Here is a 16,346-nt window from a genome sequence, read left to right as displayed (position 1 = left end):
AGTTCTCATATACCTGTTCTGACATTATCCCCTGACTTAGATAAATTAACAGTCTTGCTTTGCCAGAAGAGTGTGTCCCCCCTACACTTTAGAAGACAGATACACTATCTATAAAGACTGAGTTATTAACACCTTTAAGGCTAGAAACTGTTCCATACCAATTAAAACTGTGACACAACACTAGCTTATCTGACTTAATTATAGTTAAAAGGAGTAAAGAAGTGTGACTCAAATGGTCACACTGACTAAGAAAGGAAATCTTTAATCCTTTGGATGGGAAAGAACAAGTTAGCGTAGTTTAAAAGTACAAGGAGAAATTACTAGTTTTGTACTGTGTCCTAGAGATGCTTTTCACTTTTTAACATGAAATATGAAGCCAACGATTGAGTCCCTATTGACAATTTTAAGTCCACCTCAGAAAAATAGTGGGTTTCCTCAGGCAATAGGTCTGTACTAAAAGGAGTATTTAGGTTTACTCTTGCTTTCTGTTAATTAATGGCTTTAAATGTTGGTGTTTGGGAGGCCCTGTTCTTGAGTTTTTGTTGGCTAACATCTTGAAGGCTGTTTCAAATACTGCAAGAAGCTTGTTGACAGCAGTACACCTAATAAGTCCATAGTTTGGCTGGTATCTAATAGCACCAATTTATGGATAAACCAAATGAGGTGTTATGATGGAATTACATTGTTTTCTTGGTTTATCTTTTTGGTTCAGGAAAGAACTAAATATATCTGTTGCTTGTCTGATTTCCAAATACCAGTCAACAGCAAACCATGTCTTCCATCAGGCTGATTAGGGGTTTCTCCACCCCATCCAGTCCTTTTTTACCGCAATGGGACAGAAAAGAGGGATCTTTGCACAGAATTACCCTTCTCCAGTACCGAAAGCTTGTGGGCAGTGTGCCCCCACCCAGGGCAAGAGGCAATCTGGCCCTGACTACCTGGGAAGTCATTTCCCCTATTTCCGCCAAAAGGCACTCATAAGTAAAATAATTAATTTTACCAATACCAGCTTTGGAACTGATTTTCTAATACAAATCAGTTTTCATATCTTGGTTAAAAACTAAACCCATCTTTAATCAAAACCTAGTAACCTGCATTTTTTCCCTGTAAATTGTGTATATTTTATCATCAGCTTTTAATTTCCTGTTACTCTTGATTCTGAATGTTATATTGTTAGTTGTCAAATATGAATGCCTGTTCTTTAATAGACCAATACAAGAAAATGTCCAGCCAGCAGAAGCTTACGTAATTCTATGCTACATGATACAGAATTAATGCACAGGAAATTTATTCTCCTTCCTCAGAACTTTAACATATTTGTTAAGCTACCGAATAAATACAAGTTCATACCCACAAGCGTGATATTACCAGTATTTTTTTCAATTTTCATGAGCACTTCACAGGTTTTTATAACACATAGCATACAAGTGAAGGTGTACCACAGTTGTATCTCAAGGGTGTGGTTATCATGTATTTAATATATGTATGTAGACTCCATTCCCTAAGTGCTTAGTCTTTAGTAGAACATAAGTAGACTTTGTGTAACAATACTGCACCACTCAGAGTTTGTATCAAAGTCTGACTGTGAGAGCTAAAAAGGTACAGAAATTGCTGAGCATGCACAATGCTTTTCAAACTACAGTGCACACAAATGGTCATTGTTAGGTGATTCACATTCTCACCCAGTTTTCCAAGTCCATTTTTCCTTATATGATCACATTTAACATTTGACATGATAACTGCTAACATAAGAACGGCTAGCATTTCTGCCATCACATGGTCATCTGTTCAGAACAAGTTTGGGATCATGTGGTCATCACCAGTCTACATTTTGGCATCAGACCTAGGAAACTATATTGCAATAATATGACATTAGCATGTACTGGCAGATAGTTTTGATGTACGTTTCCCCACATTTAGGCTCTGCTTGAATTGGCATTTCAGTGAAGTTCCTCCCTACAAAAGTGAGGGAAAGAGACTAAAGACTTGCAAAAAGGTACATTGGATTCCATTTGACACTAACTTACTAAATTCAGCTTTCAAGAAACCCACTTAAATTTTTATCTGAATGAAAGAGAAGACACGCTAATGATGTCATTAGTACTACAATTATCTATTGTCACATGTAGATAAGTGCTTTCAGGATCAGCAGAAAAGATTACAAATGCACATCTCATTTTCTGACACTAATGTGTAGAGGAAATACTCAAATATTAATTGATTCAAAGTTGTTTAGTATTTGCATAGCATAAACTACAAATTTCTTTCTAGTTCTTAGAGTCCTGAGGGCTGGAGAAGGGCTCTTTAGTCTGCCTCATGAAAATCTGTGTAATTCAGCCAAATCAGAGTTAAACCTTCTTCACTGTTTTTTATTATTGGAAGCCTGCATTAGCGTTAACTTATAAATATTTTGTGTATGTAAATATTTCAAAGCGAGAACATAAGTATACAAAAGCATACAATTCTGGGATTCTATGATTTTCTTAGCAACTCCCAAGAAGTGTCAATTTTCATCTACGTTGTCCACTCTGTGGACACAGAGCATACAAACAGAACTCAAAAAAAAAAATCAAATGTAAACAGTACATAAGCCAATTCTAATAAAATGGTAGTTTACATGCAACAGGACAGTGAGTGCAGGCTATATAGTTTTGCACTTTTTGTTGTTTCCTAAAGATTTGTGTCATTTCAGAAATTACTAAATTAAATTAAATCTCTGTTAATGAAATTACATGGTTCCTTTCTAGCATTAAAATGTATTATAAGCACAACCTTTAATGTACGTTTGTTGCTTTGTGAATTCTACATAGAATGTTTTGTAGTTTCCTCTGCTATTACACCAGCATTTCATTGCGCCAGGAAAACACCACAGGCTTCAGGCACTTCGTTAAAAACATGGACATGAGCACAAGCTGTAGCATTATGTAAAGCCTTACATTCGTGAATTGGTATAATTAGAAGTATAACTGTTACATTCTTTTAAAATACAGGTTGTTCTCAAGCCTAAGCATTATTACAGAACTAACTCACCCAGCCAATATGAGATTCATGCAGTTCAGAGCCAAAGACTGCTATTCTCTTGCTCTATCCAAACTAGAAAAGGTAAGTAGATTTGCCTTCCTCCGCCCCCAATTTAAATGTTATAATTTTAACACTTTTTCTGATTTTCTAACAATGCTTTCAAAACAAGGGGAAACAGTGAAATGATTTTATGGTTGCAGAGCTAATGTAAAAGATTACTTTTTCCAAATTCTACTCTCATTTAAGAATTAAGTTAGATTTGAGTTCAATCACTTTACAATATAATATTAATCCACCCGCCCTCTGGACAGAGGTGGACACAGAATTTGCTCAAGGAAAATTGAATATTTTTGGATAACAGAATATTCAGAGTTAATGTGGTTTTCCAAGAGGCTGCCACAGGCAATTAATGTGGAAAATATTTAATTGACTAACACTTAAAACATATGCAGCTTTTATTATAATGCATTTTTTATTCCAATTCACTTTAAAGGCACTGTAATTAAATATTCTTTATGGACATTATAATTACATATTCTATATTCCATGTACCTGTATGGGGTGTTTGCATTACTGTGACAGTTTGAGAACAGAGGGCTGGAGCACCTTTCCTGTGAAGGCAGGCTGAGAGCTGGGGTTGTTCAACCTAGAAAGTACAGCCTTCCAGTACTTAAAGGGGGCCTACAGGAAAGATGGGGAGGGACTCTTGATCAGGGAGTGGAGCGATAGGACAAGGACTAATGATTCTAAACTAAGGGTAGATTTAGATTAGATATGAGGAAGAAATTCTTTACTCTGAGGGTGGTGAGACACTGGAACAGGTTGCCCAGAGAAGTTGTGGATGCTCCATCCCTGGAGGTGTTCAAGGCCACGTTGGATGGGGCTTTGAGCAACCTGGTCTAGTGGGAGGTGTCCCTGCCCATGGCAGGGGGGTTGGAACTAGATGATCTTTAAGGTCCCTTCCAACCCAAACCACTCCATGATAACAGCAATCGTTCTCTGTTGAAGGGCAGTCCTAGTGACTGTAAGAATAGTAACACTACTTAAATGCTAGATAAGACTTTCATATTCTAGTGCACGTGTTGGCATTTTCAAGCTGTGGAACAGGGAGGACAGATGGAGATAAGTTTAATTTAATTTGCTTGTCCAAAATACTATTGCTAAAACATTAGATGGAACATATGAAGTAACATTGTGCATCTGCTTTACTTGGTAAATTCAAGGACAATCCTCTTTTTCACAGATCTTCTTTGGTGATCTGACCCACCTGTGTCTGCAGTCCACAAAACTTACAGTATCACCTTCATGATCTTTCAGGCCATTTTCTGAGTTTATGAGAGTAAGACAAATAATATCACTGTGCCAGTCTTCAGAAACAGAGATCTTTGACTCCAGTCATCTCTTTTTCCCCTTGCTATCAATCTAGATATTATTGCTAGGTTCTTTCATGTAGCCTCCCAGTCTCTTCGCCTCAGATATCTTACGTATCTTAGGAAATTTCAATTCATGTTAAAATCATTATCATTATACACAATTAGCATCTAATTTCCATTTCCTAGCCGTAGGGCAAATTTCTTAGATTTTTGGATTTCAGATGTTTCATTGAATTTCAGATATTTCACTATTTACTGTATAATGTTCACATCGTTAATTGTAACATATTTAATGGAAAAAAGCCTTTCATACAAGCTTATCCTCACAGGCCATCTCCCAGTTTCTTACACAAGAACCGAATTCTGCAAAAATTCAGCCTGTCTAGATGAGATAGGATTTGTATTAGAAGTCAATCTTTTACTCAGTTGACTATCATGCCTACATTTCGACCACAAGATATAAATATCTGGGTGATCTTTTGTGATTTGTTGACCTTTGCCTGAAATACAACAAAGGCCTAGTCTTATTTAAGTGGTATTTTGATAAATACATAAAATGGAGAACTGTGAGGAAGCTAGATAATAGTTGTTGCATAAAGAGAGGAGCAGTTTGCTGTGGGAGGCACATCTTCATTTGGATTACACCAGTAGCCATTAAGATTTGCACGTGTGGCTCCTCCATTTCAGCACTCCCTCCCTCAAGGGTAACTTCACGAAGAATAAGCTGGAACTGGCTGGAATCATGCATTGACAGTTTATTCAGGGCAACAAGTGCCAACAGCTGGATAGTGCCTTCAAGACCGTCTTCCAACCTAACTTAGTTCCTTGGTGTACTGTAACCAACAGCAGAATACTAACAGCTTTCCCAGTATGTGGTGTCTACAGTTACTTCTGGAATACTCTTGTGGGCGGTAGCCTGTCTACTTCAATGCAGTGAAACCAGGGTTTTTATCTTTCTTGCTTTACATCAGCTCCTTCATTTTTCCAGCAAAGGTTCTGTAAATCATTAGAAATATTATAACTTCTTCTCTATCATTATTAATTTATTGTACAAATGTAAAGTTGTGAATATAGGTTGGAAGCTGAACAGTTAATTAACTTCCTATCCAAACTATGCTATGCTGAAATAGAGGTAGATAAATTATCTTAAAGAAAGAACATTTTCTTCATTGCTGTTGAAGATGCCTGCTGTTGGTATTTCCCACTCATTTCATCTTAACATTTGCAGGGAGCACTTCGCAGGTGGTGCTGTCGTTCATTTGATGCTTCAGAACTCCCTCATGTAAAATGAAAGGCAATTAAAAACTCGAGTAAAAATTACCTAATGCAGTGAAATGTACAGCTGATTGTTATTTCTGTGTTTAGCACCTCATTTTCAGAAAGACTAAAAAAGTCAGGCAAGTTGCCCTCAGGTACCACTGAAACACACATGCAAAATTGACTTTTCAACGTAATGGACTCCAGAAGAAAGATATGCAAATCAGAAGTCCATCTGTTGTTGCAGCTGCAACTTTCCTCATTTTAGAGACAAATAAATCTGAACACCAAACTTAGCACTGACATAGGAGAAAGCAATGGCCCTCGCAAAACAGAGAAAAGGAAAACAAAACATCCATGGTCTAAACTTAAACCTTATCTTCTCCGTATGTCTTAGATAAGAAAAAATGAGGCAACCACTCTCTTTCTTGAAAGAAAGGGTTTGGAATGTCTTGAATAAGATTCACACTTTAGTTTTGTATGATTTTTTAATATTTTCTTCCCAAGTAAATATTGCAGGTGTTAACTAATGGATAAAAATTCTAAACCTTTAAACGATCATTTTAAAATATATGAAAACTCCTTTATCTTTTAATCAAACTAATACTGTGATTTTGTATCTTCCACAGGAAAAAGCTCTAACATGTTAGATGAGCAGAAAACTATCTGGGATGTCCCAGTATATTTACAGTGATACACACAAAGCCAGGCTGCTTTTCTTTGACTTCAGTTAAGGATAGGGCATGCTGTCTTCTTTTGTTTTTAATATTATTCAGGTTTTAAGGAGATTTGAAGTAACATTAAGTCATAACAAGCAATAAAGAGATATGGTTTATAAAAAATAGATTGGTATCTCTTAATAGGTATAAGTCTTATTTTAGGTGGATCTCTAGTGGTTTACATCAGCTACAATTCTAAAATTGTACAAATACAATTGTACAAGCATTGTACTTGTACTTGTACAATTGTACTTGTACAATTGTACATTGTACTTGTACAATTGTACAAGCATACACATTTTGCTGTTGAATTGGCAGGTTTTTAGAAAGCTGTTCCAGATCAACAACAGAAAATGAATCTGTTCATAACAAAAGGTAGAACAGATGCAATTAAGAACGCATAGTCCAAAATGTTGTAAAGTCTTCCAGGGGTGAAGTGTTATCAATCCAAAATCCCTCATGTCAAGAAAGCAACTGTAAAGAGGTTTCCATCCCCACATTTCTGATTAATCTTCTATCTGACATGGGCAACAACCACCATTTGCCAAAACTAATAGTGCACTGACTGTTGCCTGTAGTAAGCCACTACCTCTGCCACCTTTGTATGTTCCTGCATGACCTCTTGCCGCCCTCCTATATCCTTGTATGTTAATTAAAGCAACTTTGCATTGTTTCTACACAACAGTTACAGCCTATGATGGCAGTTCCCATATTACTATTTCTATCAGAGGAGAATACATTAAATCAAGATGGGCCCTAGGTCTCTTTCAGCCACTGACAGAGTGGCCAAAACAGGGCTTCAGGTTAGTTTGGGTTTGGTACTTTGTTATTGGTATCATAGAATTAACTGCTATGAAGGAATAGGTATTTATTAACAAATAGTAAGAAGATAAAACCATGATAAAGAACCTTGAAAAGGATTTGATAAAATTATAACTTGAGGTAGAAAAGAGGGAAATAAACTGAAAAGTTTATGAACTTGACCTTCTGGGCAGACATTCTCCGGTATTCTTACAATATGCAAACCCAAAAGGAAATAATTAATTAACTTTGAATTAAATGGCCTATATGGAGGATACATATGCTAAGAACTCAAAAACACAACTGTACACCTTTTATTACTTAGGAAGAAAGCAGTTAAAGTAAAAATTCTGAACTTCATGACTTGAGCAAGGACACAAGCATAGGAAGACTGAGAATGAAATACAGATCTCCATCTATTATTAGCTGTGTCTTAAAACATCATCTATATAGGTGAAGTTGTACAGGATGCACTCATGCCATGATCTTTTATTTATGTTCCTAGAAATGATCTACGATTTTCTTTAAGTAGTTTTATCACCTTCCTCATTAATTTCAAAAAGTGTCAGGGAAGAAGCTGCTGAGCATCACACTTGTGAAATAAAACTGCTGGGACACTGGCACGTTTCTGGCTTCTACGTCCGCAGTATTCTCTGGGAAGTGAATAAGTCAGCAAGTAATAAAGCAGAACTGAATGCAAAGGACTTGAGTACAAACTGTGTTTCTCACAAGTCTCTTTTAAGCAAGACTAAAGAAAAAGCAAGCCTGTAATAAGAGATGGGAGGAAACAATATAAGACATATAAAATAAAGAGGGAGAATAAATTTCTAAGCTTCCATTTTAAAATAAAACAATTAGTTACATCCTTATGTTTATCATAGAATTTTGGGTACAGAGTCAAATTATTCCCCAAATATCTCCTGCCTTATCCCACTTTTCTCGGCACAAAACCAGAATCTGCTGCATATTTCTCTAAACAGATGGAAGGATAAACATAATACCTGAGTGACAAGGTAGGAGGATAGTCACTTCACAGCCAGTTCCCTATAAAATATTTTATGGCATGAATCTAAAAGGATTTAGAATCATAGAATCATAGAATTGCCTAGGTTGGAAGGGACCTTTCAGATCATCTATTAAACAAAATCTTTCAACCTGAAAAACTCTAAGTACTGAACAAACATGCTACAAGTTTGTATAAAGAAACTATATTCGGAGTAAAGAGATTTTACACTTTTGACCTCTTTCAAGTTAATATCAATTTGATGTTTTTAGTATCGTCCTTCCAAAACCAGCACTAAAAGTATTTTCTATTGTTTAATTCCTTAACAGAAAGAGCGGGAGAAGGGATCCAATCTGGCATTTATGTTTCGACTGCCCTTTGCTGCTGGCAGGGTTTTCAGCATCAGTATGTTGGATACGCTGCTTTATCAGGTACTACGAACAATAATGTGACTTAACTCACACATGAATTGTTACTGCCTATTTTATTGTACTTAATTGTTAGATGACCTGTTTTCCTACCTTAATATGCCTGTCTGTACCAGGAAAAATCAAAGGTAAAAGATAATGGAGCATGTTCCAGTGACAGTACTAGCTCAATTATTAACCCAAAAACCGTGTTCTTTCAGGAATGCTGCTGTTAAACAATATTTACTGTTTGTGAACCTCTCCACACTCAAATAAACAGGATAGTTTGTATAAGGCCTACTTAAAATACAGATTATACAAACTAATAACGCTTGTACTCTGTGACAAAAAGGCAGTGCCCATTCCCACAAAATAGTGTGTCTAATGATGAAAATCAACAGAATTACTTTTATGATTAGTTTTTCAGTCATTTGCATTTGCTGATAGAGACCTCAATTACTTTATTGGGTCCTGTCCTCTTACTCATGTTGACTAGACCTCCAGATGACCAGTTATCATATCTTGAAGTAATCCATTCTTGTCCTAACAAGACACATATGCGGTGGTTACAAAGAGACAGTGGGGCAAGAAACGGCAGCACTGAACTGCCCAAGAATCCAGGATGGAACTCCTCATGTGAAAAGTGATGACAGTCAGTGGGGATAAGGGAAGGGCAGCAGCCTCAGACAGCTGAAGAAACAATATATCAGAAAATACGGGGTCAGGACAAATGAAGGTAGTAGTTGTTGATTTCAGGGTGGACAAACAGGAGAATATTGCCCTTGCTGCTCAGCAATGACCACCTTTCTGCACACCCTGATACACCGAGATGCCCAAGCAGCAGCCCCTGGCACTAGCCTTTGGGGATCTAGCTACACAGAATAAGCAGCAACGCCACCATGGCCTATGCAGTCTGCTCACCTAAGCAGCTGCCTACTTTGCCTATGCCTGTGGATGCTTTTGTATTCAGGCACTAAACGTTCGTTCAGGGAAATTATTTTACTTGGTAATTTGGTGCATGAAAGGTGTTCTGCTTCCAAATAAATTCGCTGAAGGCAAGTTCAACGTAAATAGAAAAATTCCTGGAGCTAAGCTTTTCTCAAAAAGTCATTAATATATGAAACAGTCATGTATGTGGGCAGGTACCAAAAGCAGACACGCCAACACATGTAAAGCCATTTATCAAATTTTAGATGTTTTAAAAATACATGTGTATGCTTATAAAGTATGTTTTTAATCATGTTGCAGAATATCAACACCAGGTATGGCAAATTTTTTTTAAAAAGTAGATTAAGACACCTATAGAGAAACAGACCTGTCATCATCAGCAACTACTGCCAGCACATAAGGAACTTCAATATTTCATACTTGCTCCTAGACATGATCGGTCATGCTATGATTTGACAGAATAAAATTATTCACCAGAAAGTATTTAAAACAAAAAAAAACCCACACACTCATTCTCACTCAAATTTCACCCATTTTTCTTTGAAATTCTACCGCTCAGGTGAATGTCATTTTTGTAGAATTATCTTTCTTATTCCATGTTAAAAGTACAATGTTAGCAAGTTCTCTGTTCTTTTTCACGGTCCCATCCTTTTCTGTATGACATCTTTTTCTTCTGCATACAAGGAACAGAATAAATGACATGGGAAACAGTGGGGTTCATCTAGTGCTTCCTATTTTAGGCCAAAAGAAAAGCCTTTGAATTATCTTTAGGACACTGACTGAAAAATGAAAACTTGGTCTAGCAAATCCATGTGAATACACTTTTAATCTAATGATAATTCCATAGCATAAATGATGCAGCCAAGATAACAAATAAGTGAACATTACAAAAAATTCTGTTCTTTTCAAGAAGATGCTCATTGGCATTTACCCTGTCACAACTGGAAAATTACCAGTGTAACAATTAAAATAATCAAATCACTATGTATCAAATTAAATCTGTCTAGCTTCTGAGCTTAAATGAAGTCAGATGCTATAATTCTAGAGGATGTATATAACACCTTTGTAAGGTATTTCTTTATTAAAACCTATTTGCTAGCTCCATATTTGCATTAAACCAAAAGAGTTAATTGCAAGCTGTGTTCCAACAAGGACTGATAGCCTGCCTTGAACGCTGCCCTACTACACCTAAGAAGAGGTGGCAATGAACAGTCCCTACCACAGTTAGCAGAGCACCCATGTGGCCCTTTGATTCCAGCAGCTCAACTCATAAGAAGGAAAAATATTTGGGATTTTAGCTGATCTAATATCTGTTCCCAGTCTTAGCCTACACTTCTCCATTTAGCTTAATTTCTACCTTTTAACCAATCAGCAAAACAATTCTGTTAGCAGAGCAACAAGCCTGACCTGAGATAAGGCAGATCAACCCTTAAAAAAATAGATGGATTGGCAAAGGTAAATGACTTGTTTGAATTAAAGTAATAGGAGTCTCACCTTAGTATTACCAGCAACTCAGTACTGCAGACCCATCTAACATACGACAGCTTTTATTTTGCACAGATTTCATTATTATAATTTCAAACGCAAAAAGGTTAACACCTTACTTCCATTGTTCTTACTTCTACATTCACCTTTGCTTTCATGGTGCCGTATTGTGCCTTAGTCTCTTTGAGTCCTGTATGTACGTTGGATGCATATGTAGAACCAAATAAAAAAACCTTATTTTATATATAAGTTGATTCAGCACAAAGAAAGGGATAGCTATTTCTGTGGTGATTAAAATACTTAAAAGATAAAGAGATTGATTGTAAACACAGATGTGCAATTTGTTTGAAATTCACACATGGTACTACTAATGGTTACCCGCTCGTCTGTTCATTAAAGCTTTTTCCTTTCTTTTCTGTCCCTCATGTTGCAGTCATTTGTGAAAGATTATATGATTTCTATCACAAGACTTCTGCTGGGACTTGATACCACACCAGGATCTGGGTTTCTTTGTTCTGTAAGTTATTAAAAAATAAATAAAGTATTACATACTACCAGAGAAGATTCTGTGCTGTCTGCAAAATACCTCTACTTTCTTTGCATAGCGCTTCCTTTTGTGAAAGTCCAAGAAAGGCCATCTGTTCCCTTTTTCACCAGGGAAAGGCAAGAAAATTAGATAGAAGACATACTCATTTTTTTGTTACTTCCATAGCAAAAAACATCCCCCCCCAAGAAAACACAATACGTTCTATAAAGCACAAAAAAAAAATAGGAAAGACAGGAAAACACAAGAAAAGTGCATTTTGTAGGAAACAGCAATGGCAGTTCAGCAACTGATTTTAAAAATTAAGTATATAAAAACCAGGAAGCACTACCTATATTGTACAGCCTGGCTAGCACTTACACACAATGCTATTTCACAACACCCATTTCCATCATAAGCAACAAAGGGCAGAACTGGATTCTACTTAATGCTAAGATGTATTAAATGGTTTTAGTTTAGATGTCAAAGTTCAAAAGTCATCTGTTATTATGTATATCAATATTTTCCAATGTAGCCTTTATTTATTTTTATATGTATATACACAGACACAAAAACAAACCCATAAAAAATTATTTTTTATTAAAAATAAACCCCACCTTTCTGTTTTCCTCCCACATCCATCACAGGTGGCAAACACATGAACAGAAGTTGAATTATGTACCAGTTGCTTTCTGGGAAATTATAAAGAATTGCAGGATGTTGTTCTCAAAAAGGAAGTTATTAGTGATGGTTTAAGAAAGTTGCTTACATAAAAAACAATTATGAATTTGTTGGTCAGTCATTATGTTTTATTACAGTGAATGCAAGACAATTGAATCTCTGAAAAGAGGCTCACATATCTTGAAATAAAGCTAGTGTAGTAGTAACAAAATACTTGAGATTAATTTAAGACTTTCTTATGCCATTTATGCTTTGTGTATTACTTTTCCCCCATTCCTTTCTCCCCAGATATCCAGCCAGCAGTATAGTGAACAGTTACCTGGCTGCGTTTAAAATAACTTGTGCTTTTTTCAGTCCATCCATCACCAGTTTCTTACTGCTGTCAATATTTAATTCATTATTTTATATTTTAGTCAGATATGAGCACTGGATGAAGGATGCCATGTGAGTTTTTAAGTAATTTTAAAACAAGAACAGAAGTAATTTCATAAGACTGAAATATTTGCACTGCAATGTCTCTAAAACAGGGAGAGAACAAAAACAGTGTCTACAAACTCAACAGAAGCTCCAGATTTGTTGTGGAACAAAGGTGCAATACTACAATATGATCACCACCAGCTAGTGTTTGGTTTTAAAATTTTTTCTAGAGTAGTGTAGTGAATAAGTGATAAACCCTCAAGAGTTAAAAGTCCTCCTTCCTATTATTATTTGTTCAGATGAAAATCACAGAAGAGGATCTATGGATTAGGACATATGCCAGACTATATCAGAAACTTTGTTCTTCTACAGGAGACATTCCAATTGGAGTCTATAGGACAGAATCCCAAAAGCTTACAACATCTGAGGTATGTCAGTTTACTATACTTTTCTTTGGATTTGGTTACAGAGTATACAACGTTCTTTGGTCCTCACAAGAATGGGAATCAGTTACTTAAAGAATATTGTGAATGCCATACCTGCAAATGCACAGAATTCCAGTAACCCACTGAAGGTCTTTCTCTGCTGACATGTAGACGATCACATTAACTCAGGGCTCACGTTCAGCCACAGACTTCATGAATACCCAGTCTACATACTGATTTTCATTCCAGTGCTGACCTACAGAGAAATGACTTGTTGAAAACAAGGGGCAGGTCTGGCGCAGATGGGACAGGCTAGGATAGTTACCTCTCAGCCAAACTGGCATGCGGTGACTAATGGCAGTATCCATTACCGGTCCTGTATCAGGTGTGACAAGAATGTCAGCTGTATATCTCAAAACCAGTGGCATTTCATGAATTCAATTCACATGAATTCCTAATGAGAAATGAGCAACAAGAGAATAAATTAATGTTATTAAAAGTATTGTGGGATTTCTCTAAATTTAGCTGCCAAACAGTGGTAATTTTTTGTATATACGTATTTATGTGTCTGCCATACAAATGTATACATTTCTTTATATATACACAAAGAAAGACAAAAATATTTTTTCCTGACTATTTAACATGCATTTTTTTTTGTTTGTGCTGCTTTTATTTGTCATGTATAAACCATTTGTTTACATGACCATTAATACTGCCATCTCATTAAACCATGACTCAAATACAGCTCTAAAATGCAAGTGAACAACTTTCTCCTTTCTTCTGAAATACTCATAGTTACTGATTTCCAAGACAAAAAATTTGTATTTTTCTCTTCCATATAATGTTATAAAATATTAAGCCATGTAATGCTTAACCTCAAGATTTATCTTGAAGGAAGTACAAACATTCAGTTAAGATTCATTTAAAAGTAAGGGTTACAGAAAGCTTTGCAAGGTTCCACCAAGTTTGCTACTGTCTCTCTCTGTGGACCATCAAAACATCTACAGGTGGGTTTTACAGCTTAGCCAATGCAATAATGTCAGCTGATTTTTTTAAACGTAGCAGCATTAATATAATCCATCAAAATAATTCCTTGGAGAATAATATAGGCAGCATCACTGCGAATATGAAAAAAGTCTGTCATAGCTTTCAACAAAACAGAGGATATGCCAGGTTCCAAGAATTCATTAAATAAGGATAAGTGAGATAAAATTAATGGCAGTGCTTCATTCTCACATTCACAGCTGGCTATTTAACTTCAGGTCCAAAAAAGAGAATCAAGAACAGTTTAACTGTGAGCATACAACATACTGTGAAGAGTGCATTTTGGTGGCCTGTTTTTTCCCTTTCTGCATTTTATAGAATCATAGAATCGCCTAGGTTGGAAGGGACCTTTCAGATCATCTAGTCCAACCATCAGCCTAACCCTTTTGTCAGAGTTACATGCTTTCACAAGACGAAAGAGTTCACAGGCTTTCAAACACAGAGGCTGACTGGCAAACAGCATCTGTACAGGGCAGGGCTAACTATGAGAGTAACATTTGCCTTTTCTACATGAACGTTTTTTTTGGTGGGGGTTGGGGGGTAAGCGTACGTACTCAAATAAGTCTTCCGAGGCAAGCTTAACTGATAAATTAAAGATCTTTCAAATGTTTTTCTGAAAACAAGGTTGGAACCATCAGCCACTTAACTCTAAACTCACAATTTTACCAGAACACTGGGAACCTCTGGAGCCTGTACACATGCAGCTGCTCAAGTGCTTGATCAGACCAGGCCCAGATTTAGTTTAAGATAGTTATTGATTATCTTTTACAAAGAAGCAATTTCTTCAGACATTCAGACACTGAAACCAGCCTGGACGCCATTGTCCCATAGGTAAGGGGAGTTCTACTGTTACTTCCTGCCAGCTTTCACAGAGATGCTGAAAGCTGTAATCTTTCTGCAAAGCAGTTCTTTTGAGGTTAAAGGAATTTTCAACTAATTACACCAATAAAATAATATTAGCATGGGCTATCATTTTAGCTTTTCAGTATATTAAGCCAGAAACAACTTTAAAATATTGTTGGATGAGATCTTTAAAATGAAAGGTTAGAGAAACGTGAATTGCTATTTTTCTCAGGAATTATGGACTTCTAACCATAATCCAAAGGTTTCCAATTCAGAGAACCTCCAATGTGTATATCAGTTTGAGTTCAAATAGACATATAAAACTTAATTTGTATTGCACACATCTGGAAACTGTCAGTTAATCATTAACTTGAGTCACAAGAACAAAATATGCCAATATTAATATTTCTACATGTATGATTTCTCCTTTGACAACTCCTTTTTTGTGCTATGCAAATGAGAAGCCCTCACTTCACTCTGACAGATAAAAATAATTCCTTTAAAATGAAAGCAAGTTTTCAGTGATCTAGTTACTGAATAACTAGCAAATCTAGCCTGCCTCTCAATGACCTGCAGCTATGACTCAAACCGTTTTCATTACATAAAAAGAAAAAAAAAAAAAAAGAGATATGAAGTCTTCCTTATTACCTGTGTAGCTGATTTTCTGTGGTTCCTGTTAAAACAGTCCATGTTTGTTGTTTTAGATTCACTTCTGTTTAAATTGTCTTTTGTTTTCTTTTTCCCCTTCCTTTGTCAGTCACGAGAAATGGCTCCACAAGTAAGTATTTGCTTATTGTCTGCCTGTTTCTGGGTGTCGTGCCTTAAGCCTGGTAGGCAGTAAGCACCACGCAGCCACTTGCTCATCTCCACCCCAGTGGGATGGGTGAGAGAACTGGAAGGGTAAAAGTGAGACAACTCGGGGGTTGAGATAAAGGCTGTTTAATAGGCAAAGCAAAAGCTAGGTGTGCAGGCAAAGCAAGATAAGGAATTCACTCACTGCCTCCCATCAGCAGGCAGGCGCGTAGCCATTTCCAGGAAAGCAGGGCTCCATCATACATACTTGGGAAGACAAATGCCATAACTCCGCAAGTCCCCCCATTTCTTCATCTTCCTCCAGCTTGTATTGCTGAACACCATGCCACATGGTATGGGATATCCCTTTGGACAGTAGGCGTCAGCTGCCCTGGCTGTGTTCCCTTCCCAACCATTCACCAGCAGGGCACTGAGAGAAGCAGAAAAGGCCTTGAGGCTGTGTAAGCACTGCTCAGCAACAACTGAAACATCCCTGGGTTATCGACACCATTTTCATCACAAATCCAAAACTTACCCCCATACAAGCTACTATGAAGAAATTTAACTTGAACACAGCCAAAAACGGTACACTGGGTTAAACCCTGGG

The 16,346-nt window shown here is 36.6% G+C and overlaps 1 protein-coding gene and 1 long non-coding RNA gene across 9 annotated transcripts in view; one reads left to right on the top strand and one right to left on the bottom strand.

Annotated features, from left to right (window-relative positions):
- LOC128913381 (uncharacterized) overlaps positions 1 to 16,140 on the bottom strand; it is a 63,338-nt gene extending 47,198 nt beyond the window's left edge. The window contains exons 1-4 of one of the 2 annotated variants that reach the window (XR_008467927.1): positions 15,596 to 16,140; positions 13,386 to 13,514; positions 13,175 to 13,316; positions 11,393 to 11,529 (exon numbers count right to left, since the gene is read on the bottom strand). This is a non-coding gene — a long non-coding RNA (uncharacterized LOC128913381). The remainder of the gene's footprint in view (positions 1 to 11,392; positions 11,530 to 13,174; positions 13,317 to 13,385; positions 13,515 to 15,595) is intronic. The other variant, XR_008467928.1, reaches the window with a different exon arrangement.
- Positions 1 to 16,346, top strand: part of KCNT2 (potassium sodium-activated channel subfamily T member 2) — a 146,371-nt gene that overhangs the window by 116,376 nt on the left and 13,649 nt on the right. For 6 of the 7 annotated variants that reach the window (XM_054210800.1, XM_054210803.1, XM_054210801.1 and 3 more), the window contains 5 exons: positions 2,991 to 3,102; positions 8,504 to 8,605; positions 11,448 to 11,531; positions 12,935 to 13,063; positions 15,705 to 15,725. In XM_054210800.1, the coding sequence (XP_054066775.1) occupies positions 2,991 to 3,102; positions 8,504 to 8,605; positions 11,448 to 11,531; positions 12,935 to 13,063; positions 15,705 to 15,725 (448 nt within the window). The remainder of the gene's footprint in view (positions 1 to 2,990; positions 3,103 to 8,503; positions 8,606 to 11,447; positions 11,532 to 12,934; positions 13,064 to 15,704; positions 15,726 to 16,346) is intronic. The other variant, XM_054210807.1, reaches the window with a different exon arrangement.

This window comes from Rissa tridactyla, chromosome 8, assembly GCF_028500815.1.
Source record: "Rissa tridactyla isolate bRisTri1 chromosome 8, bRisTri1.patW.cur.20221130, whole genome shotgun sequence".
Lineage (NCBI taxonomy): Eukaryota > Metazoa > Chordata > Aves > Charadriiformes > Laridae > Rissa > Rissa tridactyla.
The sequence above is the reverse complement of the archived record's forward strand: the minus strand, read 5'-3'. Positions and strand labels throughout refer to the sequence as shown.